The 26,835-nt window shown below is 44.6% G+C and overlaps 1 protein-coding gene across 1 annotated transcript in view; it reads left to right on the forward strand.

The window, feature by feature from the left end:
• The first annotated feature begins 6,733 nt into the window (after window positions 1-6,733).
• LOC108941066 (scavenger receptor cysteine-rich type 1 protein M130-like) overlaps window positions 6,734-26,835 on the forward strand; it is a 31,991-nt gene continuing 11,889 nt past the window's right edge. The window contains exons 1-6 of the mRNA XM_029256376.1: window positions 6,734-6,774; window positions 10,206-10,253; window positions 19,916-20,224; window positions 20,508-20,798; window positions 21,894-22,205; window positions 22,453-22,743. Of these exons, the coding sequence (XP_029112209.1) occupies window positions 6,744-6,774; window positions 10,206-10,253; window positions 19,916-20,224; window positions 20,508-20,798; window positions 21,894-22,205; window positions 22,453-22,743 (1,282 nt within the window). The 5' untranslated portion in view covers window positions 6,734-6,743. The remainder of the gene's footprint in view (window positions 6,775-10,205; window positions 10,254-19,915; window positions 20,225-20,507; window positions 20,799-21,893; window positions 22,206-22,452; window positions 22,744-26,835) is intronic.

The raw sequence follows: 26,835 nt of genomic DNA on the forward strand, positions 1-26,835 counted from the left end.
TTGCATTTGGCTGCAAACCTCTCCAGTGCATGCTGTAAGTCTTGATTTGATGAAGCCAACAGGACCACATCGTCCGCAAAAAGCAGAGATGACATCCTGCGGCCACCAAAACAGACACCCTGCGTTCCCTGGCTGCGCCTAGAAATTCTGTCCATGAAAATAATGAACAGAATCGGTGACAAAGGGCAGCCCTGGCGGAGTCCAACATGCACCAGGAACAGGTCTGACTTACTGCCGGCAATACGAACCAAGCTCCTACTCCGGTCATAAAGGGAACGAACAGCTCGCAGCAGCGAGCCCTGGACCCCATAATCCCGAAGCACCCCGCACAGGATCCCACGAGGGACATGGTCGAATGCCTTCTCCAGGTCCACAAAACACATATGGACTGGTTGGGCAAACTCCCATGAACCCTCCAACACCCTAGTATGGAGCTGGTCTAGTGTTCCATGGCCAGGGCGAAAACCGCATTGCTCCTCCTGAATCCGAGGTTCGACTATTGGTCGAATTCTCCTCTCCAGTACCCTGGCATAGACTCTCCCAGGGAGGCTGAGGAGTGTGATCTCCCTATAGTTGGAACACACTCTCTGGTCCCCCTTCTTAAAAAGAGGGATCACCACCCCGGTCTGCCAGTCCAGAAGTGCCATTCCCGAACTCCACGCAGTGCTGCAGAGGCATGTCAGCCAAGACAGCCCCACAACATCCAGAGACCTGAGAAACTCGGGGCGGATCTCATCCACCCGTGGAGCCTTGCCACCGAGGAGTTTTTTGACAACCTCAGCAACTTCAACCAGGGTAATGGACGAGTCCCCCTCCGAGTCCCCGGTCTCAGCTTCCTCTACGGAAGGCGTGTCGGAGGGATTGAGGAGATCTTCAAAGTACTCTTTCCACCGCCTGACGACATCCTCAGTTGAGGTCAGCAGCGCACCACTTCCACTGTAAACAGTGTTGGCGGAACACTGCTTCCCCCTTCCGAGCCGCTGGACGGTTTGCCAGAATCCCTTTGAGGCCGACTGGAAGCCTTCCTCCATGGCCTCGCCGAACTCCTCCCAGGCCCGAGTTTTTGCCGCGGTGACTGCCAGAGCCGCGTTCCGCTTGGCCCGCCGGTATCCGTCAGCTGCCTCAGGAGTCCCATGAGCCAGCCAGGCCCGATAGGACTCCTTCTTCAGCTTGACGGCATCCCTTACCTCCGGTGTCCACCACCATGTTCGGGGATTGCCACCGTGACAGGGGCCGGAGATTTTACGGCCGCAGCTCCGGACCGCTGCCCCAACAATGGAGGTGTGGAACATAGTCCATTCGGACTCAGTGTCCCCAGTCTCCCTCGGGACCTCTGTCAGAGGTGGGAGTTGAAACCTCTCTGACAGGGGCCTCTGCCAAACGTTCCCAACAAACCCTCACTATGCGTTTGGGCCTGCCAGGTCTGTCCAGCTTTTTCCCCTGCCATCGAATCCAACTCACCACCAGGTGGTGATCAGTTGACAGCTCAGCCCCTCTCTTCACCCGAGTGTCCAAGACATATGGCCGAAGATCAGAAGAAACGACTACAAAGTCGATCATCGACCTCCGACCTAGGGTGTCCTGGTGCCACGTGCAATAATGGACACCCTTATGCTTGAACATGGTGTTTGTTATGGACAAACCGTGACTAGCACAGAAATCCAATAACAACTCACCACTCGGGTTCAGATCAGGGAGGCCGTTCCTCCCAGTCACACCCCTCCAGGTGTCACTGTCGCTGCCCACGTGGGCGTTAAAGTCCCCCAGTAGAATGACAGAGTCCCCAGTGGGAGCGCTTTCCAGCACGCCCCCCAGGGACTTCAAAAAGGCCGGGTACTCTGCACTGCCGTTAGGCGCATAAGCACAAATGACAGTGAGAGACCGTTCCCTGACCCGAAGGCGCAGGGAGACGACCCTCTCGTTCACCGGGGTAGACTCCAACACATGGCGGCTGAACTGGGGGCCTATTAACAAGCCCACACCGGCCTGCCGTCTCTCACCCTGGGCAATGCCAGAATTGTGGAGAGTCCACACCTGGTCGAGAAGAGTGGTTCCAGAACCCAAGCTGTGAGTGGAACTGAGCCCGACTATATCTAGACGGTATCTCTCAACCTCCTGCACCAGCTCAGGCTCCTTCCCTGCCAGTGAGGTGACATTCCAAATCCCAAAAACCAGAGTTGGCGTCCGAGGTTTGGGTCGGCTGGGCACTCGGCCCCGACCACCGCCCAAATCACAACGCACCGTCCCCTTACGGTCTCTCTGGCAGGTGGTGAGCCCACTGAAGAACGGCTCCACATCATGGCTTCGGGCTGAGCCTGGTCAGGCCCCGTGGGCATAGACCTGGCCACCAGGCGCTCACATGCGAGCCCCCCCCACCAGGCCTGGCCCCATACCGGGCGGGGTAAACAGAAACCTTGATTTAATAGTCATCATAAGGGGCTTTTGAACCGTACTTTGTCTCATATGTCATCCAGGACCTGTTTGCCATGGGAGACCCTACCAGGAGCATATAGCCCCAGGCAACATAGCTCCTGAGATCATTCAGGCACTCAAACCCCTCCACCATGTTAAGGTGGCAGTTCAAGGAGGGGCAAAGCATAAACAATACATAAAATATTAGGTCATAGAGACCACTACTGGGAACTGTAGTTTAAGGCTTCATTTGAGTTTAATACCTTAATTACCTGCTTAAGTAGATACACACACACACATACACACACACACACACACACACACACACATTTTCAGAACCGCTTGTCCCATACGGGGTCACGGGGAACCGGAGCCTACCCGGTAACACAGGGCGTAAGGCCGGAGGGGGAGGGGACACACCCAGGACGGGACGCCAGTCCGTCGCAAGGCACCCCAAGAGGGACTTGAACCCCAGACCCACCGGAGAGCAGGACTGTGGTTCAACCCACTGTGCCACCGCACCCCCTGCTCTTAAGTAGATATATTGTTATGGAATTTAATAGACACAAAACAGTACTTGCCAAAATCACTTCCATTTCAGGCTTTCCAGACAGCATACAGGTCTTACTTCATATATCAGGCATAGACTTTCCTGGGTTTTGCAATTCTTGCATCAACCATAAGATGCTGTTGATGTTATAACAGCATATCCCATATCTGTGTTTAATTGCAGGTGCAAGAACAGTACAAAGAGTGGTTTGGACGCTTCTTTCATAAAAAGAACACTGAGCGAAATGGCATTGGAAGTGGAAATGGAAAAGACACACAAAGGGGTCTGAATTAAGTCTATGTGGTCTTTGTGTTTTTTCACCAACAACATTCATGTATCTTTCTCCAAGCTGTTTACATTTGCTCATTATAAATGCAATAGGAATCTTGCATTACATACCCCTACACAATAAAAACATTACCACATTCAGTTACAAAGCTGTCAACTGTCTTTTTCTTGTTTTAATAAGTTTCTATCTGTACATGGAACTTTGCTGATCTGAGTAAAGTATGAATTACCAGTGTAAATAAGTCAAAATGACTGTTAATTATATTATGAAGAAAGTGGGCATTAACATTGTGCCATTGGATCAACATACATTTGCCTGTTTTTAAGTTCTTAATTTTATAAGGATATGAATTAATAAAATAGCATATTAGGGAAATACTGAAAAAAACAGGAAACTATGCTGTTGAAATTGACATTTCTGACTCCTGATTTTCTGTGACATGTATAGGAGTGGGCAGAGTAAATACATGATTCATATCTTTCTCTATCTTTAAGAAGGGTGTTAAAACTCATCTTCTGGACTCACTTCTCTCATGGTCTCTTAAGCGCATGTTAAAGTGTAAATGTTCATGCTCTATAACTTTGTGTGATTATAACTTTTGAATAATGTACAAACCTTTATGCAGCACTGTGGTGATGGACATTGCTCCATATGATGGAATGTAACAGATTAACTGTGCTTAGAATCACACGTCTACATCTAAGTCTCTTTTTCTGTGGATGTAATGCACTCATTATATTTTTTTTTGCGAGATGTACATTGCTTTGGAGAAAATGTTCTGCTAAATGAATAAATGTAAAAGGTATTGATACCATTACTGTTTGTATTGTGTTTTGATTGTAATCATTATAATTATTGCACTTGTAATAACCTGAAGAAATGGGAAGATGAGAGGTTTCACCCAAGTTTGTGTTTTATGGAAGAGAAACGGGGCAGTGGTTCTTTGGGCAAGGTGATGAAGAAGAGCCGTTGTCGAGGTCCGTGACAAACTGGGTTGTCTTGATCCATGGGGCAATTCTGAAATCTAGGTTAGGGGTCCAAGCGAAGGTCAAAACCAGTGGAGGAGGAGCAGGAATCTAGATGAGATTGTGCTACTGGTGTGGGTGGTGGAGCTGGTTTTATGCCTCCCCTTTATTTGATGCAGCTGTGCCTGCTTGAGCTGCTGGAATGTGTTCTGGGGTGTGACAGCACCGCAAGAGCTATTGTTTAAAGTCTAGAACTTCCTGTGGTTTGTCCTGTACTCCAGTGTTACATATGGTCCAATTTAATGTGAATTTTGTAATGTAATAATGTGAAGGACTCGAAGCCCAGACCCATCAGAGGGCAGGACCCGGTCCAACCCACTGCACCCCCCTCTTAAAAGCTAAATTACACACACACACACACACACACACACTTTCTGAACCACTTGTCCTGTACGGGGTTGCAGCGAGCCAGAGCCTAACCCAGCAACTAAGGGCGTAAGGCCGGAGGGGGGAGGGGACACACCCAGGACGGGATGCCAGTCTGTCGCAAGGCACCCCAAGCAGGACTTGAACCCCAGACCCACCAGAGAGCAGGACCTGATCCAACCTACTGCACCACCGCACCACTACGCCCTCCTCTTAAAAGCAAAACTATTACTTTTTAAACGCCAGCCAACCAGCTTTAACAACTGCTTGTCCCAAGTGGGGGCTGTGGCGAGCCAGGGCCTTGCCCAGCAGTGCAGGGCGCGGGGCTAAGGGGGGATGGGATGCCCATCGTGTGGCGCCCCAGGCGGGCCTCGTGCCCCGGACCTTCCGCACAGCGGGCACAGGCCAAACCTGCTGCACCACCATGCTCCCCCCATTTTTTAAATATTAATTTTCAGTATTTTTTTAAAAATTATGCACATATAGAATGTCTACAACCGCTTGTCCTGTTAGACAAACATAATATGCACAGTAAGGTCAACAGAGGGTATAATTTTACTACATTTGACGTACATGTAAAATGGTGGAAACTGTGACAACTTGCAAATGAATCTGGTTTGCATAGTGTGAGCTGACTGACAGTAGATGTTTGAGAGTGTGCTATGTAGACTGATTTTTTTCCTGAATAAATTATTGTTTTTCTTTCTGGAGATTACTGGAAGAATAACAAAGTTATAGTTTTGAATACCTATAATGTAAATCTATCATGAGTTGCGTCATGAACCAGGTATTTTACTTCAGTGTAAAAACCTGGCACATAATCTCTGGAAGAAGTCATAGATGACATGATAGACAGAAAATGTACAAAAGTTGCTTTGGAGAAAAGTATCTGCTAAATGAATAAATATAAATATAAATGTTAAAGTGAAAAACTTGCAGTTGCTGACATATTGCATGTGTTTTAGAAAGTATTAGCTCTGACTTCAGAAATCCTGACGCTGTTTCCTCACAGCTCCCATGTTCCACTGTCTTCAGACCTGTGTTTGAATTTGGCTCAGTCCGAGTGCACTTTGTATTTTCTTGTTTTTGCACGTGCTTTCTCTGGGTGCTCTGGTTTCCTCCCAAATTTCAGGTGAACTGGGAGATGTAAACTGACCATAGGATGTATGTGTACGGTGCTGCTTGGATGTATGTGAACTCCTTGTGTCCCTTAATTTTACCATGAAATGGTTATTTAATAAGAAGCAGTGTTTGTCATGTGCCGTAATGGGGGTGTAACGATCAATTCCATCAATTCCATGTGCCACTTTAGAGGAAATAATAGGTGTAGTAGGAACACACAAGTAGTGCAGGTGTAAAAATAAGTGAAGCCCAAGTTGTATTGATTACACCAAGTTGGTAAGTAGAATCAGATGTGTAAATCATAATTGTTTATTCATTTTATCAGTTTATTTAAGATATAAGATTTAGATTGTATACACACACACACACATTTTCAGAACCGCTCATCCCATACAGGGTCACGGGGAACCGGAGCCTACCCGGCAACACAGGGCGTAAGGCCGGAGGGGGAGGGGACACACCCAGGACGGGACGCCAGTCCGTCTCAAGGCACCCCAAGCGGGACTCGAACCTCAGACCCACCGGAGAGTAGGACTGTATACATTTCTTTTAATATTTTATACAAGGATATTGACCATGCCTATAGGGTTTACATAGTTTCAATCAGCACTCCTGTCTTACCTGTAATAAGTATCATATGTAGTAGCAGCCCTTGGTTTTTAAAAAGAAAAGTTGTTTTTGGCCCATAAAGAGTAATGAAGAGAGTTCATTTCAGATGAAAGTAAAGTTCTAGTTGATGAATTTGTAACCAAATTTTAACATTACCAACAGGCTAGGAATACAGATAGCTATCAGCGGTTCACAAAGAAGAATGTGTTCAGCACCACCAGAAATAGGTTGTTTTCAGGAACTTATACAAGTCATTTGCAATTGCGAGTTTCCTGGTCTCCTAAGGTGTCTCATGACACTTGGCGCATTAACTATTTGAACAGCAAAACAAATGAGCATCATCTCTTTCTGGAAGTGACATCTTAGCAAGATGAAGTCCCAGTTTTTACTCATGCTTATTGGTAAGTACATTTCACTGTTAAACAGTTACATCTAAAATGATGAAATTTGTCAGTATTTGTTTTGAAATATTTTCTGTGTTCTTTATTAACATTTATATAAAAGGAGTCATAATACTTTTAAACTGAAAAAGGGACAACCACATGTGAAATGTGGTTACAGGGGTATATTGATGGGAAGTAGGTAGTGACATGAAACTCAATAATACTGTACCTGAAAACTACAGAAAATCAGATGACTGACTTCCTGTCACAAATATCATCATTGTTCATGATCTCCTGTCCTTATCTGTGAGCCTCTTATGTCTGGTTTTTATTACAGCTGACAATTTAACTAAATTATTTAGATTGTCGTTTGTCAGCTCTTCTGTGTTTTTTGTTGTTATAAAAAGGCAAAAGCAATCATTTACTGTTTGTGATCCCTACACAACAATAATAGGATGTTATATTAATTAATAGGTACCAATTTTTAGACTATTTTAGTCTGTTAAGACTGAATAATTTTAAGACTAAGACTGTTATTAATGTTTGAATGTTTTACACAGATTTACATTAAAAGCCAGAACCTGATTAAGTATTACATTTATTTATTTAGCAGACACTTTTGTCCAAATCTACTTCCAATGAACACCATGTAGTGTTATGATCCCACACCCCTTATTCCCCAAGGTGACTTACACTGCTAGATACACTTCTTACAGTGGGTCACTCATCCATACATCAGTGGAACACACTCTCTCTATCACTCACACACTATGGGTTGGCAGAAAACCAGAGGAAACCCAGTGAGGCACCTGGAGAACATACAAATTCCACACAGACTCAGTGAGGATCAAACCCATACCCTCTTACACTACGCAGATGCTGTGAGCAACAGCACAATGCATTGTGCCACCATACCGGCCCTAAAACAGAATGTTGATTCTCTTACTCTGGATAGTGTTAATTTGTAGGAAAAGTCAGACAAGGTCAAAATACTACATCTATTAAGCAGCTCAAGGGGATCTGGCTTTGTTTGTGGACCTCTTTACCTGTTTTACCAGTTGGTACAATTAACACTGTGTGGAATGTTTCACCTCAGCTGTTACAGCTTTTTCAAAATCCACACTGTCACTTGTCAGATGAATTTATAAAAAATTACACAATTTGATCCTAAATTTAACCCAAACAATATAAGTCCCAATACTAAACTCTTCAAATGTTTTGCACTGAAAGACGAGGGTGTATTCTGTACCAAACGTTATTTTACTATTGTTTTGCACAAATTTGAAGTCTGCGTTACAGTACCCAAGTCTATTAAAATCACTGCCTTTCATTCAGAAATTCCATAAGATCCCAAATTTACCTAGTAATTGCGTCATATTCGAGACACTTCTAGTCTGGAGAGATGTTAAGAGATGCATGGGAATCTCACACTGTCTGTTTTTATGGCCTCCTGTTTCTCTCAACCCAGAAATCTCCAAAACTATTTGTCAATTTGGACTTCAGGAACTGTTGTCTGTAAGGGGTTTGTACTAGCAGACCCACCCGAGTGATGGCCAAGACTTGACTGATGATGGTTTAGTTTATTTATTGAAACTAACTTGACAACCTCCACCAACGTAAGAGCTGGTGTAAAAAAAAAAGAAAGCACAAATATTTAGCATTTAGCTTCCATTCAGTCCTTTGGCAATATTATAATTATCAGAGTACGTTAAACACAAAGCCGTAACATAACCATCTCATTTCCATGGACAAAACAAGTACAATTACATCAAAAAAAAAAAAAGAGAAAACATTTACAACAATATACATGTACAAACCTTGTGCCTCTTCGGAGGGTTGCGAATCTTTATATTAAACAAATTATTTAGTTCTTGCAGCACGCAGCTAACCACAAGCTGGGATAAGTTATATCTGCGCGCCAACCGCATTAACTAACTCGTCAATCTAAGTGCAGGGCTCTTGGGAATACAAGACCGTGTCAAAACAAAAGCCCCCTTATAATGACCGTATGCCATTGCAATTATATGACAAAATAAAAGTACAAATACAAAAGGAAAAATTTAGCAAAGGTATTCACAAAGGAGGGGTGCGGTGGCGCAGTGGGTTGGACCGCAGTCCTGCTGTCCAGTGGGTCTGGGGTTCAAGTCCCGCTTCGGGTGCCTTGCGGCGGACTGGCGTCCCGTCCTGGGTGTGTCCCCTTCCCCCTCCGGCCTTACGCCCTGTGTTGCCGGGTAGGCTCCAGTTCCCTGTGACCCCGTAAGGGACAAGCGGTTCTGAAAATGTGTGTGTGTGTATTCACAAAGGATGACAAGTTTTAAACATCAACTGGGGTCCTTTACAGGTTGGATGTATCTATCATTTTTATTTGTTGATAAATCACTGGTTACTGGTGAACCTCCAAGAAATAATTTTGATATACTCAATACAGACTTCCATTAATAACTACAAGTCCAATTTTTTACTGCTGCCTGAAAAAGGGAGAATAGATTACAGACAAAATGAACTAAAGTTAAGAAACAGCTGATTCCATCAAACAGCTCCAGGGAATGAACTCTGCATTGTACACTGTTTTCTCAGGGGTTGCTACTGGTCCTTGTGATGTACTGAAGGAGAAATGGGAACAGGACTTTGACTTGTCTTTTAGTGACCATGATTGGTCTTCTGTATGTGTTAAAAGCCCTGCTAGTCTCTGTCTGCACCACACTCAACATCCTGGTGCAAAACTTAAAGTTCATTCACACAATGTACTGCACTCCATTGCGTCTTCATAGGACGTTCCCTCTGACATCTCTGGGATCTTCGATATATTTATTCTGGGAAAGTGAAGAAACACGAGTTTATCTAACCATTCAAAAAAAATCTGATAATAGCGGGGCCTGGTGGGGCAGTGGGTTTGGCTGGTTCCTGCTCTCCTGTGGGTCTGAGGTTCGAGGCCTGCTTGGGGTGCCTTGCGACAGGCTGGCGTCCCGCCCTAGGTGTGTCCCTTGCACCCTGTATTGCTGGGTTAGGCTCTGGCTTGCCATGACCTAGCTTGGTACGAGTGGTTTCAGACTGTGCGTGCGTGAGGGAGGGAGAGTGAAGTCTGATTATTTTTTTGGTGATGTTTATGTACATAAGCTAATTACTCTTATTTATTTGGCAAAAACTGGTCTACACCAGAAATTCCCAGTCTTTAAATTTATCCAGTTTTTGAAAAAGTGACTAATCTGAACAACAGTTACCATCTGTACTTGCGTTGTCTTGATGTAATAATTTTGACTCTCTTTTGTTGTGACCAGTTCTATTCTTTTGCCCAGAAACAAAAATAGGCAGAGATATTTGACAATGTATATATTTTATGTCATAATTACTATTGAAGCCTCAAGTTACTTTGCAGATACACCAGTTTTTACTACAAAACTCCACATGATTATGGATTGAAGTTGGTTCTCCAATTCTTTTTGTTATAGGAAATATTGCTTGGTGGTTCGTCTCTGTGGTTTATGGTTCACAAACTGGTAAGTAAAGATTTATATTGAAGTCTTATGAATGTCTTTAATCTGAAGAAACTAAGAGAAAAGAGGGCTTTTATTCTCCTGTTGCTGTGCTTTATATGTGGAAGAAAACGGGAACTACTTTTAATATTCAGGTGCTTCTGCACTTCTAACTCTTTCAATGTTTCAATGTTCTATACAGAAAAGTAACAGACGTGTTCAATGTTAAAAGTGTTCATTTAGAAAAAACAAGATTTTCTTCCATGAAATTATACATGTTAAAGATAACAAGTTGTCCATCCACGCTCTTTTGTGTCAATGGGATCGGATCTAGTGAGCAGGTGGCGGCTCTATGTGATATCAGGAGGTTAGAGATTTCAGTTTCTGACAGTGGCTTCAATTCGGAGAGCATGACTTCGGAGGGAAGTCCAGCGCAAACAGGGCAGGGTGATGCTGAAAACTCGTCCATTGACTTTGTCTCTGAAAAACAAAGCAAGGTCATCAGCAGTGAGAGAAGAAGGAGGAGGGTTGCAGACTGCATTTTGCTGTGGAAGAAGGTTGTTTTAGCTGAGGAGACAGCAGAGTGAAAAGTAGCTAAGAGTTGTTTGTAGACATCCAGGAGTCTTGGATTTTCACCATCGTTGCTCTGTAGCCCGGAGTTTGATTCTATTGGCACGTAATGTATCAGTCAGCCATGCGGTGGCACTGGGGTGTGCTGGTTTGGAAGTTAGTGGACAGAGATAGTCAAGAGAGGAAGATAGGGCAGAGAGAAAAATGTTTGTAGCTGTGTCTGTTGACAGATCTGAGAATTGTGTGGCGGTAGGAAGAGCGGACAGCACTGCAGAGGTAAGGCAGGAAAGCAAGAGAGGTTTTAAGTTGTGGCAGAAACTGTCTGTCGAGATTAGTGGCGAGGCATGGTTGGAAAGAGATGAAGAAATGATCAGAGACATGCGGAGGAGTAACAGAGAGGAAAGGACAGCCACAGTTATGGAAGAATGTACGGTTAAGGCAATTGTCAGCTTTGTGAGTAGCAGTGGACTGGGACAGGGAGAGGTCACAGGACACTTGAATAAATGTCGTCAACATGCAGATCGAAGTCACCCAGGAGAATCAACGGAGTGTTGTCCCCTGGGAAAGAGCTCAACAAGATATCGAGATCATCCAGGAAGCGGCTGGGAAGGCCAGGGAGGCGGTACAGAATAACCACAACAGGAGCTACTAGGGCAGTGTTCAGACAACATGCAATTCAAAGGAGGACAGGTTATGCAGGTGGAGAGGGAGAACAGGATATAACCGCTGGATAGAGATGAGCAGACTTGTGCTTCCAACTCTCTCAGAGGGATGAAGGATGTGGGAGAATGAGTAGTTAGTGGAAAGAACTGTGGGTGTGGCTGTGTTGTCTGGAGTAATCCCGGTTTCAGTAAAGGCCAGGAGGTCCAGTGAGAGCTGGAAGGCATAGGCTAGTATGAAGTCAACCTTTCTCACAGCAGACTGGCAGTTCCAGAGTCCCATGGAGAGGTTGAAACAGGATGGAGGGCTTGACAGATGAGGATTAGCCAGGTTACTGTAGCAGCGGGAGTGCCTGTGTCTCTGATGATGGTGGTGTCTCACAGTTCGGTTGCTGTAGACAACTTTGATGTTTGACATGTTTGACGCATGATCCCTTGCGGAACATAAAGGTGATGGCAGAATTCACGTAGTGGCAGAGGTCTCCCTTGGTGGACTCCTGCAGGTGGACTCGCTTGTCTTTGCAACCTGAGGCTGCCGCTACAGATCACCAGCAGCTGACATTTGAACCAGACTAATTCACGTCAGCTGACAGTCCAAACTGAAATTACTCCGACAATGGTAACCAAAACAAACAGACTTTATTAATCGAATCGACTGAGTGACACCCACTCTGCAATTACGGGACACAGTATTTTTTACCTTCTGCACGCACCCTAACAAACTGCAAATCAGTCCCGGCTCCAGATATGAGATGAAAGGTGGGCCAAGGGTTATTCCTGGTGGGCCTTGGGTTTGGGGCGGGCTGCTGGGGTGAGGGGGTGTTATCACTTGGAATATCACAAAATCTAAAAATCTAATTCTTAGATTTGTTTGTTTTTGGTTGTTCTTGTAGTTTGTTTTTCATTTTAATATGATTTTTTTTCTGTCATGTCCCACGGGGTTACTGCCCCTCCTGGTCAGAGGCGGCGCCACTCAGTGCCGCTAGGGAACACCCACGTATCAGCTCACAGTCTCATAGGAGATGGAAGTATAAAAGGAGCAAGCGGAGCAGAACCAATTGCGGATTCTTAATCAGCGGTTCCATTGTACTCTCTTGGCGATTAGTAGTCTCTTGTTCCCTCGGTCTGTTTCTTAGGTGTTCATGTTCCAGTCCTGAGCGCCTGTCCTGTCAGTTCCTGCCTCTTGTTCTCCAGTCCTGGTCCAGTGTTCCAGTCCGGTATTTAGTCACATCTCGGGGTTCCAGTCGTACTCACAGAGTAGCGTTTCACTGTTCACCTTAGTTCAAACACCGTGTGTGTTTCCTGGTCTTGCGTTTCCTGTTTCGCTTCCACCAAGTGTCTTACAGTCTGCACAGTGCACTTCTGACATCACCCTGCACATGAGGTCATTTTACGTTTCATCCGTGTTCGGACGTAATAGCAACGCTCGTCTGTGTCGGAATCCCGTCCGGACTCTACAGAAGAATCAGCCTGCTAATATGACTTCAGCAGAATGGCGTGAACTGTCGGAGCTGACAAAGGTGAACCAAGAACAACTTGTGGTTTGTACAAACGTCACTCTCCGCATAATGGATCGCTTGGTGTGGTTGACACAACTCATCAGTCACCGCGGGCATGGTGCCAATCCGACCAGTTCACAAGCCCATTATTGGCAAACATGTCCTCCTGCTGCCGCCTCATGTCCCCGTGCTGAGCATGCGGCTGCCCTATATGACAGTGAGCTGGCACAAGCACGCCACACTGTCAGCTATGTAACGCTTGAAAAACCGTGAATCAGACAGGGATCAATACGACTCAGTAACAGGCGTTTGACAGAGGAGGAAAGGAGGCACCGTTTTCTGCAACACTTGTGCTTTTACTGTGGCGCTGCGGATCACATTCAGGTCTTCTGTCCAGTGCGGCCATCCCGTGGATCCCAATGGACTGACTTACTGGTGAGTGATGTATCTCTCAGTACCTCCCTCTTGATATTACCAGTTACATTATCCTGGGGTTTGCAGCAGCAGGAAGCAAAAGCTATGGTAGACAGTGGTGCTGCGGGTAATTTCATAGATCATGATATTGCTGCATCCTGGGGCTTGTCCTGTGCCCTATGCTCTAAGCCCCCTGGATATTAAAGCTACTGACGGTGCTCCAATTGGGTCTGGGCGTATAGAGCAGCACACAGAACCCCTTACTCTGTAGGTAGGGCCTCTCCATAGGGAACAGATATGGTTTTATCTGATCAAGTCCCCTGATCACCCCATTATTCTGGGATGTCTGTGGTTAGTCACCCATGATCCTGTTATTTCTTGGAGTACTGGGAAACTTCTTCCTTGGGGGAAGCAGTGTCCCAAACACCATCTGGAAATGTCTTGTAACGCCACATCCATAGAGAGTCCTAATGCAGATTTGCCCCTGCAGATTCCGAGGGAGTATGCAGACCTAGCAAAGGTGTTTAGCAAATGCAAGACTTCGGAACTGCCCCCTCATAGACCTTGGGATTGTGCCATAGATCTTTTGCCTGGCACCACACCCCCTACGGGACGGGTGTACCCCCTTTCCAAACCTGAACATCAGGCAATAGAGGCTTATATAGCGGAGACCCTAGAAGCCGGACTAATCCGTCCATCTACTTCTCGAGCTTCTGCTGGCTTTTTCTTTGTTGAGAAAAAAGACGGGGGTTTGTGTCCGTGTATTGATTACACACACACACACACACACACACACATTTTTGGAACCGCTTGTCCCATATAGGGTCGTGGGGAACCGGAGCCTACCCGGCAACACAGGGCGTAAGGCTGGAGGGGGAGGGGACACACCCAGGACGGGACACCAGTCCATCGCAAGACACCCCAAGCGGGACTTGAACCCCAGACCCACTGGAGAGCAGGACCCGGTCCAACCCACTGCGCCACCGCGCCCCCCCCCCCGTGTATTGATTATCGGGGGCTAAATGCCGTTACTGTGAAGTACCCGCACCCCTTGCTTCTTATCACGTCAGCCCTCGAACAGGTTTCCGGTGCTAACATCTTTACAAAACTGGACCTTAGGAGCACATATAACCAGATTCAGATTAGGGAAGGGGACGAGTGGAAGACTGTCTGTAGTACCACCCTAGGCCATTATGAGTATCTGGTCATACCTTTTGGCCTGGCCAATGCGCCTTCTATATTCCAGGCTTTTGTTAATAAAGTACTCTGAGAGATAATTAATTGCTCAGTGTTGGTGTATCTAGATGATATTCTGATCTTTTCTCAGTCTCATGAGGAGCATATCGTACATGTCAGGGACGTTTTACAAAAGCTAGCAACGCATAAGCTGTATGTGAAGAGGGAGAAGTGCCAGTTCCATGTGGAATCTGTGGACTTCCTGGGGTACATCCTAACACCCAATGGGGTTGCGATGGATCCAAAGAAGGTCTCGGCAGTCCTGTCATGTCCTCAGCCAAAGACTGTAAAGGACCTCAAAGGTTCCTAGGCTCAACTCTAGACAGGCACGGTGGACCATGTTCTTCACCAGGTTCCATTTCACGGTGACCCATCGTCCCGGCTCCAAGAATGGCAAGGCTGATGTGCTTTCCCGACTGTTTGAGGTATCGCCTCAGCTCTCCCCACCAGACACCATCTTGTCACTGGCGCAGTTTGTGGCTCCCATCTGTTGGGCTTTATTGGACGATACCCAAGCGGCCCAACTTCAAGAACCCTGTCCCAGCAAGCAGCCCCAAGACAAAGAATATGTCCCGTCCACTGTTCGGTCCGAGCTCCTACGCTGGGCCCATGATAGTTCCAGTACAGGACACCCAGGGGTCAACCGAACGCTCCTCTCTGAACGCTTCTGGTGGCCATCCATGAAACAGGACATAAGAGACTTCGTCCTGGCCTGTACCACATGTGCCCAGGCCAAAGTTCCACGACAGCTGCCAGCAGGGCTCCTTGAACTGCTCCCAGTTCCAAACCGTCCATGGTCCCATATAGCCATGGACTTCATTACTGATCTACTGTGTTCTGATGGAAACACCACCATACTGGTGGTCATAGATCGCTTTTCCAAAGCCTGTTGACTGATCCCGCTGAGAGGTCTGCCCACAGACCTGGAGACCGCGGAACTGTTGTTCCAACATGTCTTCCGGCTGTATGGCCTGCCAGAGGATATTCTCTCAGACAGGGGACCTCAGTTCACCTCAAGAGTCTGAAAGGCCTTCTTTGCCCGCTTGGGAGTCTCAGTCAGCCTCTCCTCCGGTTATCATCTGCAGTATAATGGGCAAGTGGAATGCCTCAACCAAGAGATTGGACATTACCTGTGGAGTTACTGTAATCAGAACCGAGCAGATACCTATACCTACCACAATATGCCCAGAACTCCCTGGTCCATTCATCCACAAACTTGATTCCTTTCCAGTGTGTGCTAGGTTACCAGCCTCCACTATTCCTGTGGACGGTGGATTCCAGTGGGCTACCAGTGGTGGACGACTGGTACAAGAAGAGTGAATCGGTGTGGGAATCTGCACATGTCCATCTCCAGGAGGCTGTGTGCAGCCAAAAGGAAAAGGCCGACAAAAGGCGCAGGACTGTATTGTACCAACCGGGGCAGAGAGCGTGGCTGTCCACCCAGGATCTCAAACTGCATCTGCCCTCAAGCAAGCTCGCCCCCCGTTTTATTGGCCCATTCAAAATACTGAAAAGGGTCAACTCGGTTTCTTACTGCCTTCAGTTGCCCCCTCATTATCATATCTGTCCCACGTTTCATGTCTCGCACCTCAAGCCCCACTGTGTTTCTGCCCTGCAGAACCCGGCAGTCTCTCCACCTCCACCGTTAGATGTGGACGGTTCTCCTGCTTACTCTGCCAGGGCCCTCCTAGACTCCAAATGGAGAAGGGGTATGCTGTCTTATCTAGTTGACTGGGAGGGCTATGGGCTGGAGGAGCAGTCTTGGGTACCAGCACGGGAAATATTGGACCAGCTCGTATAACAGACTTTCATAGGTCTCACCTGGATCGGCCCGCTACGCTACAACGGAGGAGGCCGCCTACCCGCCGGCATCCTGCAGCTGGAGCTGCCCCTGGAGGGGGGGTACTGTCACGTCCCACAGGGTTACTGCCCCTCCTGGTCAGAGGCGGTGCCACTCAGTGCCGCTAGGGAACACCCACGTATCAGCTCACAGTCTCATAGGACACGGAGGTATAAAAGGAGCAAGCGGAGCAGAACCAATTGCAGATTCTTAATCAGCGGTTCCATTGTGCTCTCTTAGCAATTAGTAGTCTCTTGTTCCCTCGGTCTGTTTCTTAGGTGTTCATGTTCCAGTCCCAAGTGCCTGTCCTGTCAGTTCCTGCCTCTTGTTCTCCAGTCCTGGTCCAGTGTTCCAGTTCGGTATTTCGTCACATCTCGGGGTTCCAGTCGTACTCACAGAGTAGCGTTTCACTGTTCACCTTAGTTCAAACACCGTGTGTGTTTCCTGGTCTTGCGTTTCCTGTTTCGCTTCCACCAAGTGTCTTACAGTCTGCACAGTGCACTTTTGACATCACTCTGCATGTGGGGTCATTCTACATTTCATCCGTGTTCGGACGTAATAGCAACGCGCATACGTGTCGGACTCCTGTCCGGACGTTACATTTTCATTTATTTTGCAACGACACCTGTCAGCTGCAAAACTCTGTCCATGCTTGGCTACAAGCATGTTTTTGAAGACCGTGGTCACGTTCTGCTACTTTCCAGTTTTTAAAACCTGTTGAAACGAAAATGTTTTTTTCGGAGAAAGCAGAACTCAACACGGAAAATAAAATAAAAGCAGCATCGCACTCTCCACAATATTCAAGCCAGGGTTGTAATGGATGAGGTGAAAGCTGTGTCCTGGTGAGCTTAAGTGCTTTTCTTTTGTCTTTTCAGAACAAGAAATCTGTACATGTTGTGTTGTCTTAGGCTACTAAAGTGTGTAGTAGTAATAAAGTTCACTAATAATTCTAATATAGTTCACTGCCCATTTTTATCGTTGCTTCGTAATTCAGCATGTCCGTTAACCTCAAAGGTAGCGAAGTGAATGAGGCTAAGGCTATCTTGAGAGCCAGAAAAAAAAGGAAAAGAAAAAAGGAAATACCTGGAGCTGAACTGAATATTGCATCAATTTAGTGATTGGTTGTAGGGTGTGAGGCCAGGATGGGCTAAGCTTCTGATTGGGTGGGCCAGGCCCATCATGGCCTCGCACCCCACAACCAATCACAAAATTGATGTGATATTCAGGGCCTGCCGCAAATTAACTAAATAACTAACTAACTAACTAAATAAATAAATAAATAACATCCAATAACTGCAAAAACCCACAGCCAGTTGCTTCTATCTAACCGTAGACTACAGGAGAAGAATGTGCATCAGGATAACGGTACCAACCAATAATCATACCGGAATCACAGAGAATTGCAGCGATCATCCTGTAACTAGTGTTGCCAACCCCAGTAGAAAATAAGGGACACTTTGGGTCCTTTATTGGAAAATAAGGGACAGAGTATAAGGGGCACTCGGAATTTCTTTGTAGCTAATGTATATTAAGTGTAAAAAAAAGAGTCTGTGCTTGACTGAATTAAATGCTGAAATGAATCTGAGACACATTTCATTTGCTTTTAGCTCACTGACATGTCAGTTGTAAAAAAAATTAATTTTAATGTCATACTAAAGTCTCACACACCATTACACACATATCACTAGTGTCTGCCTGGCGATTTATAACGGTTGGTAACCCTACCTCCAATGCAAAATGTAATTCACCATTTAAATGTAGTGTAGGTATTTTATGAATATCTTGCATTTCAAAAATTTACTGAAGAAAATAATAATGCCAAAAATTTAAATAATCTTTTAAATCCGCAGGTCAGCTCAAGTATTTTCAATATTATTATTATTATTATTAATAACTCTGCTGTGATACTATATTAACATTGCTGGTTGTAATTGTTAGTTTGTCACTCTTATAGGACTTTGCTTTCCCATGCTTACACAAGCATAATTAAGTTTTATTACATAGTTATGAATGTATGATATTGTTTGGTTTTCATATTCTTCTAATATTCAGATGAGTGTTTATTCCATGTTTTGTGCCAATGGGGGGTGCGGTGGCGCAGCGGGTTTGGCCGGGTCCCCCTCTCTGGTGGGTCTGGAGTTTGAGTCCTGTTTGGGGTGCCTTGTGGTGGACTGGTGTCCCCTCCTGGGTGTGTCCCTTCCCCCTCCAGCCTTGTGCTCTGTGTTGCTGGGTTAGGCTCCGGTTCGCTGCGACCCTGGTCGGGACAAGCAGTTTCAGTCTGTGTGTGAGTTTAAAAAAAAGTGTCTGCTAGATGAGTACACGAAAATTTAAATGTAAGTGGACTTAAATACTGACTGTTCTTGGGTGGCCCATGTTCATGAAAATGGGAAAAAAATTACTATGGTAGTTTGTTATGAACTGGTTTTCATTAATCATCATATTTTATGAAAATGGAAAAGGGAAATACAAGACAACATTGTTTTCGTTGTAATTAAACATCTACAGATTATCTTTGAAAGAAATTCTGACAGAAGTTGTAGAATATAAAGAGTGTAACTCTGGCAGGTGCCACTTTCTCCTGCTTGGCCGCTCAGATAAACCTAGAATGTAAAGATCTTTAACGCTACACAGCTGAGATGTACAATGTCAATAAACACAAATTTCTGGTCTGATACTGAGGAAGCATGGAGGTAAGGATGTATAAAAGATGACCTATTTGTTTTACTTGCAGTGCTGTGAAAAAGTATTTCCAATAGTAGTTTTTTCAGCTTTTTCACATTAAACTTGATTTGATGTTTTCGTCAACTCTAAAAGTTCAACATGAATAGTTGTCTGACTCTGGGAAAGCTAATTTGCTTAAATTTAAAGAAATTATTAATTAATTAATTATAAAGAAAATGTATGATATCATTAATTTGAATTTTCATTTTAAAACCTTTTTCCCGCTATGAAGTACCATAGAGGATGTAAAGCTACTTACAATTATTTACCTATTTATAAGGCAAGGTAATTTCCTGGAACAGTTTAGAGTATGTACCTTGCTCTGGGTCCAAAGGCAGCAGCTGTAACCACTACACTACCAGCTGTCCCTATACTGCAATGAAACAGTGTGCTTCTGTGCCTTTTCCATACATTTCAGTGCAAAAAAAAATATCCTTGTTTTTATCTACTGTTGGCTGGCCAGGTGAGTTAAATAAATCCTTATGTATTTTAGGTAAAGTGTAAAATATGGGATGTACCCATGATGCCTGCATCAAAAACCTGTATTCATTATCATTCCTGTGCTTTTCCTAGACTATTTGTTGAAGTACCCTAAAAAGTTTCCTCACTAAACTTTAGAGTGGGAATGTTAATAAGGCAACAAATACTTAAATTTCCAAGTTTTTGACATTCAGTTAGTTTTCACAAAGAAACTGGGATTAATTCATGGAGGATAAAAGTTCCCTCTGTCTGTTTCCCTGTGTACAGGTGATGTGAGACTTATTAATGGACCACATAACTGCACTGGAGATGCACAGATTGTCTATAATGGGATGTGGGTCTATCTTTCTTTATCAATCAACACAAACAATTATGGAGCATATTGGTATCTCAGCAATAATATATCAACCGGACTGTGCAGTCAGCTGGGATGTGGAAATATTGTGTCATTGAGCTATAACACCATAAGCACCAACGTTCTGCAAGCCCAATGCACTGGAAGAGAGTCTGCTGTTACAGAGTGCAACCTTTATTTTCAGAGTGGCTCGTCCTGGTACAGTACCCTGACATGTTCAGGTATGTCATGAACATTTTGACTGTGTGATTTTTTTTTTTGAACACTAATATGGTTTACTAACATTGTTCTATGACATTATGGTACATATGGTTGCTCTTCGTTACACAAACAAAGCAAATCTCCCCTAAGCAATAGCCAAACTTTCTGTACATTTCTTTTCATCATGGAGCCTTGAATACACTGGTGCAGCTTTCTGTTAACATTTTGGAAGTCTAATGGAGCTGGTTCACAATATGCATTATGAGAAATACCCATAATCCTGGATCTGTCACCTTTCCACAGGTAATGTGCGGCTGGTGAACGGCTCCAGTGAGTGCGGTGGGAGAGTAGAGTTGCTCTACAACAGCCAGTGGGTTTCTCTCTATGACACTGGGTGGACGACACAGCAGTCAAATGTTGTGTGCAATCAGCTGGGATGTGGACCGGCTGTGGCAACTGGAAGCGGCGAGACCCCTGGATCTGCCCTGCAGGCTCTCTGCTCTGGGGCTGAATCTGCCCTGCAGTCCTGTTCCTTCCAGTCCTGCTCCAGCTGTGCTGCCAACAACTCCAGATCCGTGACTGTTGTGTGTTCAGGTACCGCACTTTGTGTACTGGCCAGAACAGTTCTCTGAAATTTTCTTCTCTAAAACTCATTTTCTCTTAGATGACTGGACAAATGACTAGAAGGTATAACAATTTGTCGGACACTTTTCATAGCAGAACACTTGCTTCTTTTCTGATTTAACGACATGTTTACTAAGATAATCCCTGCAATACGTGATGATTACAGAATGGGCAATAAAGCAAAAAAATTTCTCACCACCTATGATCATACAACATTATCCCCTAAGTGTTTACATAAAATTAAAACAACTGCAATCCTTAGTTTGACATCATAAAGAGAAACTCATACATTTTTTTAAAAATAAAAATATTTTTATCTCAGAGAGTAGAAAAGCAATGTCCATTACAAAAAGCAAGTGATGGGGATGTCCTCATTCATCCCCGAATGTAATATTGGATTCAGTATTTCAGGAACGAGGTAAAAGTTCAAAGAGAGGTGACCGAAGCTGGTACCTTTTCATTACTTCATTTAGCTGATGCTTTTCTCCAAAGAAATGTACAGTGCAAAGTTACTTAGAATTACTCATTTATATAGCTAGGTAATTTACTGGGGCAATTTTGGGCAAGTGCCTTGCTCAAGGGTACAGACAGGTAAAAAAGTATCATTTAAATAAGAATGAAGTTTGTATAGTTCCGCCTTAGAGCCTTAGTCACCCCAAATAAAGAAATCATCAATGCGTGGGGACCAAAAAACCAAAAATTGAGAAACCTGCCATATATGCCTGCAGTCACATTAACAGGAGAAAGTGCACACAATTTCAACATAAAGTCACTTGTGTCTTCATGGTGTGATGGTAGCTTGGTAGTTCCTACTTGGGGTGCCTTGTGAGAGACTGGTGTCTCATCCTGGGTGTGTCTCCTTCCCCCTCCAAGCTTGTGCCCCATGTTGCCAGGTTAGGCTCTGATTTGCTGCAACCCTACTCAGAACAAGCATTTTCCGCCTTTGTGTGTGTGTGTGTGTGTGTGTGTGTGTGTGTGTGTGTGTGTGTGAGCTAGTTTTCATGAATAAATTGGGACTAATTAATCGGGAATAAAATTTCTCTCTCTCTGTTCCCCTGTGTACAGGTGGTGTGAGACTTGTTAATGGACCGCATAACTGCGCTGGAGATGCACAGATTTTCTATAATGGGATGTGGGTCTATCTTTCTTTATCAATCAACACAAACAATTATGGAGCATATTGGTATCTCAGCAATTCTATATCAGCCGGACTGTGCAATCAGCTGGGATGTGGAAATACTGTGTCGCTGAACTATAACACCACTGGAAGCACAAATGTTTTGCACGCCCAATGCACTGGAAGAGAGTCTGCCGTTAAAGAGTGCAACCTTTATTTTCAGAGTGGCTCGTCCTGGTACAGTACCCTGACATGTTCAGGTATGTCATGGACATTCGGACTGTGTGATTTATAATGTAATGTTACTATGATTTATTAAAATTGCTCTTTGGCGTTATGGCACATGTGGTGGCTCTTCATTTACACAAACATAAAGCAAATCTTCCCTAAACTATAGTCAAAATTTCTGTACATTTTTTATAAAGGAGCCTTTGTTAAATCTGGAACCGGTTCACACTGTGCATTATGAGAAATACCCATAATGTTGGCTCTGTCATCTTTCCACAGGTAATGTGCGGCTGGTGAACGGCTCCAGTGAGTGCAGTGGGAGAGTAGAGTTGCTCTACAGCAGCCAGTGGGTTTCTCTCTATGACACTGGGTGGACGACACAGCAGTCAAATGTTGTGTGCAGTCAGCTGGGATGTGGACAGGCTGTGGCAACTGGAAGCGGCGAGACCCCTGGATCTGCCCTGCAGGCTCTCTGCTCTGGGGCTGAATCTGCCCTGCAGTCCTGTTCCTTCCAGTCCTGCTCCAGCTGTGCTGCCAACAAGTCCACATCCGTGACTGTTGTGTGTTCAGGTAATGTACGTTGTTTATTGGCCAGAACAGTTCTCTGAAGTTTTCATCTGTAAAACTCATGTCCTGTTAGACACGAGATAAATGGAAAAATGTGTTCAAGTAACATATGAAGGTACCAAGAATCAAGTTCAACACACTGACATCAAGGTGTAACTCTTTGAATTTAGTCTTTGCATTTAAATTATGGGTTTACGGGTATTACAATTTACATTAATTATACAGATGTTTGTTGTGCCAAACGTGCTGCTGCCAAACACATGACAATGGTTGTCTTAAATTAAAGCCTGTTATCAAAATCATTCTCTGATCCTTTGAGTTCCCTTCAAGGTCTTAGTTGCATCTTCATCAGACTAGAGCAACACTTTCCTCTTTTTGGCTTGAGGTCACTTGATCCAGCATCTTTCTGCTACTCAGCTTATGTCTCAGGCTCGTACCAGGTGGGGTTTCTACCATTACAAAAAAACCCATTATCCTGCTCAAACTACCGGTAACATGGGTTGTGACATTATTTTAGGTCATGTGTAAAAAACAAACGGTACTGGTGATGTTTGCATCAAAAACCTGTATTCATCATGATTCCTTTGCTTTTCCTGAGCTCTTTGTTTAAGTACCCCACAAAGTTTCTTCACAAAACGTTACAGTGGGAATATCAATAACGGAAAAAATCGCTTCGATTTCCAGGTTTTTGACATTCAGTTAGTTTACACATAGAAGTTGGGACACATTAATGGAGAATAAAATTTCTCTGTTTCCCTGTGTACAGGTGGTGTGAGACTTGTGAATGGACCACATAACTGCACTGGAGATGCACAAATCTTCTATAATGGGACATGGATGTATCTTTATTTATATTGGTATCTCAGCAATTCTGTATCAGCCAGACTGTGTAGTCAGCTGGGATGTGGAAATATTGTGTCTTTGAGAGATAACACCATTGGAAGCACAAACATTTTGGGAGCCCAATGCACTGGAGGAGAATCTGATATTAGAGCATGCATCCTTTATTTTCAGAGTGGTGGTACCAGGATTAGTACTCTGACATGTTCAGGTATGTCATGGACATTTCAAGTGCGTGATTTTTAATTGAACACTAATATCGTTTATTAACATTGTTCTTTGATGTTAAGGTACATATGGAGGCCCTTCATTTACACAAACAAAGGAAATCTTCCCTAAACTATAACCAAACTTTCCGTACATTTCTTGCTATCATGGAGCCTTGGTTAAATCTTGAATACAGTGGTGCAGCTCTCTGTCAACATTTTGGAAATCTGACGGAGCTGGTTCACAATATGCATTATGAGAAATACCCATAATGTTGGCTCTGTCATCTTTCCACAGGTAATGTGCGGCTGGTGAACGGCTCCAATGAGTGCGGTGGGAGAGTAGAGTTGCTCTACAGCAGCCAGTGGGTTTCTCTCTATGACACTGGGTGGACGACACAGCAGTCAAATGTTGTGTGCAGTCAGCTGGGATGTGGACAGGCTGTGGCAACTGGAAGCGGCGAGACCCCTGGATCTGCCCTGCAGGCTCTCTGCTCTGGGGCTGAATCTGCCCTGCAGTCCTGTTCCTTCCAGTCCTGCTCCAGCTGTGCTGCCAACAACTCCAGATCCGTGACTGTTGTGTGTTCAGGTACCGTACCTTGCCTACTGGCCAGAACAGTTCTATGAAATTTTCTTCTCTTAAACTTATGTCCTGTTAGACACAAGATAAATGTTTTTGCAGTTAAATTATGGGTTTATATTTTATGTTATTAATTATTCAGGTAGTTGCTTTGACAAATCTGCTTCTACCAAACAAGTAACAATGGTTGTCCTAATTTAAAGCCTGTTATCCACATCCTCCAGTGGTCCTTCATATTTTTTATTTTGAAATTACGACCGAGGTATCTAAAATGTCCTGGACCACACTTAAATGAAAGGTACTGGTGTTGGGAGAAACATCCACACGTACTAAGTGGTAGCAAAGATTAGGGGAGCAGTTTGGAAACACATGTCTGAGGCCATGGTCACTGTTAAGAATGTAGTAATACTTATAGTCTGTTTGAGGGATGGAAAAATGGGACTAAGAGTGATAATACAGGTAATTGGCTGTGGTTGGAGACGGACCCTTGCTAAACTAATGAATTATCACTTAGTGTTTCACGAGTCAACTGTAAATGGGAGCCGGTGGCTGTAGCCGAAGCCCCTGAGTGTGTTGCTCGAGTTTTCGGTCTGTGCTGCAGAAAGGGTAGATTCTCAAAAATTGGCTATAATAAGGGAGGTTATGTTTGAAATACAGCTGATAAAAGCTGCTACATTTGTTCATTCAGCAGGCAGCTTTCAATTATTGACCAATTTATACAGCAAAGTGTTTTTACCGGAGCAGTGTAGGGTAAATACCTTGCTCATGTCAAGCGGAACCGGGGGAGCCAGCACAGCCGGACCCAAGTGCAGGGTCGTTCGTCTGGACTCAAGGGCTCAGGCGAGTTCTCGGTGTCAGGGGCAGGCGAAAGGTCAGTCAATCGGCGGTCGTGGCAAGTATCCATCGGCGTGGTCAGGGGACGAAGCAAAGGTCGGTCGATCGGAGTTGGGATGAGGAATCGTGGACGCGGGACGAAACGAGAGGTCAAAAACTGGAGGACGGACACGAGAAACAAGGGTTGTCTGTGAATGAGCCACCGCGAAAGAAACCGGTTGTCTCTGACGAGATTCCGCAAAGGTATGGGAGCTGAGGAGGGTCTTTCAAAGGGTGTGCGGTGAGTCAGGTGCTTGGTGATCATCAGGTGCTATCAACTGAGGTGCGGGCGTGGACATGACAGCTCAAGGGTTCTACAGCTGGAGGTGGGATTCAGACCTGTGACATTTGGGTTCAAAAGCAGCAGCTCTAACAGCTGCACTACCAACTGCCCCTACACTGCAATGCAGCAGTGTGTTTCTGCATGTGTCTTTTCTATACACCTCAGTGTAGGAAAAACATCCTTCTTGTGTTATGTGAACACCCAAAAAGAAATGTGAGAATGAGGGAAATGAGGGAAAAGCTGATAAGTATCATTAAAATAAGAATGAAGTTGGTGTAGTTCAGCCTTAGAGTCTTAGAGCCACCCCACATAAAGAAATTATCAATGTACCTAGATCAAAAAAACAAAAATTGAGAAAACTGTTGAATATGTCTGCAGTCTCATTAACAGAACTAAGTCCACACAATTTATGCTTAAAGTCACTTGTATCTTCATGGTGTGCCATAGTTTGTGTAAATAAATGTAAACGTAAGGGTGTACAAGGTCTTTGATGTGAAAGTTGACACACTGTGCTAAATGTAAAACACGGGACGAACTGGTGATGTTTGCATCAAAAACTTGTATTCATTATCACTCCTGTGCTTTTCCTCGGCCGTTTGTTTAGGTACCCTACAAAGTTTCCTCACTAAAATTTACAGTGGGAACATTAATAATGGAAGAAGACTTCTGTTTCCGGGTTTTTCACATTCAGTTATTTTTCACAAAGAAACTGGGGCTAAGTTACGGGGGATAAAATTTCTCTCTCTATGTTTCCTTGTGTACAGGTGGTGTGAGACTTGTGAATGGATCACATAACTGCACTGGAGATGTACAGATCTTCCTTGATGGGACATGGATGTATTTTTACTTTTTAATCTCCTATTACAAGAATGCACCATATTGGTATCTCAGCAATTCTATAACAGCCGGACTGTGCAGTCAGCTGGGATGTGGAAATACTGTGTCATTGAGCTCAAACACCATTGGAAGCACAAGCGTTTTGCAAGCCCGATGCACTGGAAGAGAGACTGCTATTAGAGAGTGCAACCTTTATTTTCAGAGCGGTGGTACAAGGATTAGTACTTTGGCATGTTCAGGTATGTCACGGACATTTCGACTGTGTGATTTATAATTTAATGTTACTATGCTAGTTTGGACAGTTTTTATACAAGCCTTTACGCGATGGAGTCGTCTGTGGCGTGAAAAGTGCTGAGCTTGAGACCATCTGTTAAATGCAGCACATTCTAAAGACTTAACCTTTGCACTTGCAATAGAAATGGGGCTGGCATAGGAGGTGATGTTAACGAGATCGCAACAGTTTTCTCAAAAGACTA

This window comes from Scleropages formosus, chromosome 11 (assembly GCF_900964775.1).
Source record: "Scleropages formosus chromosome 11, fSclFor1.1, whole genome shotgun sequence".
NCBI classification, from domain to species: Eukaryota; Metazoa; Chordata; class Actinopteri; order Osteoglossiformes; family Osteoglossidae; genus Scleropages; species Scleropages formosus.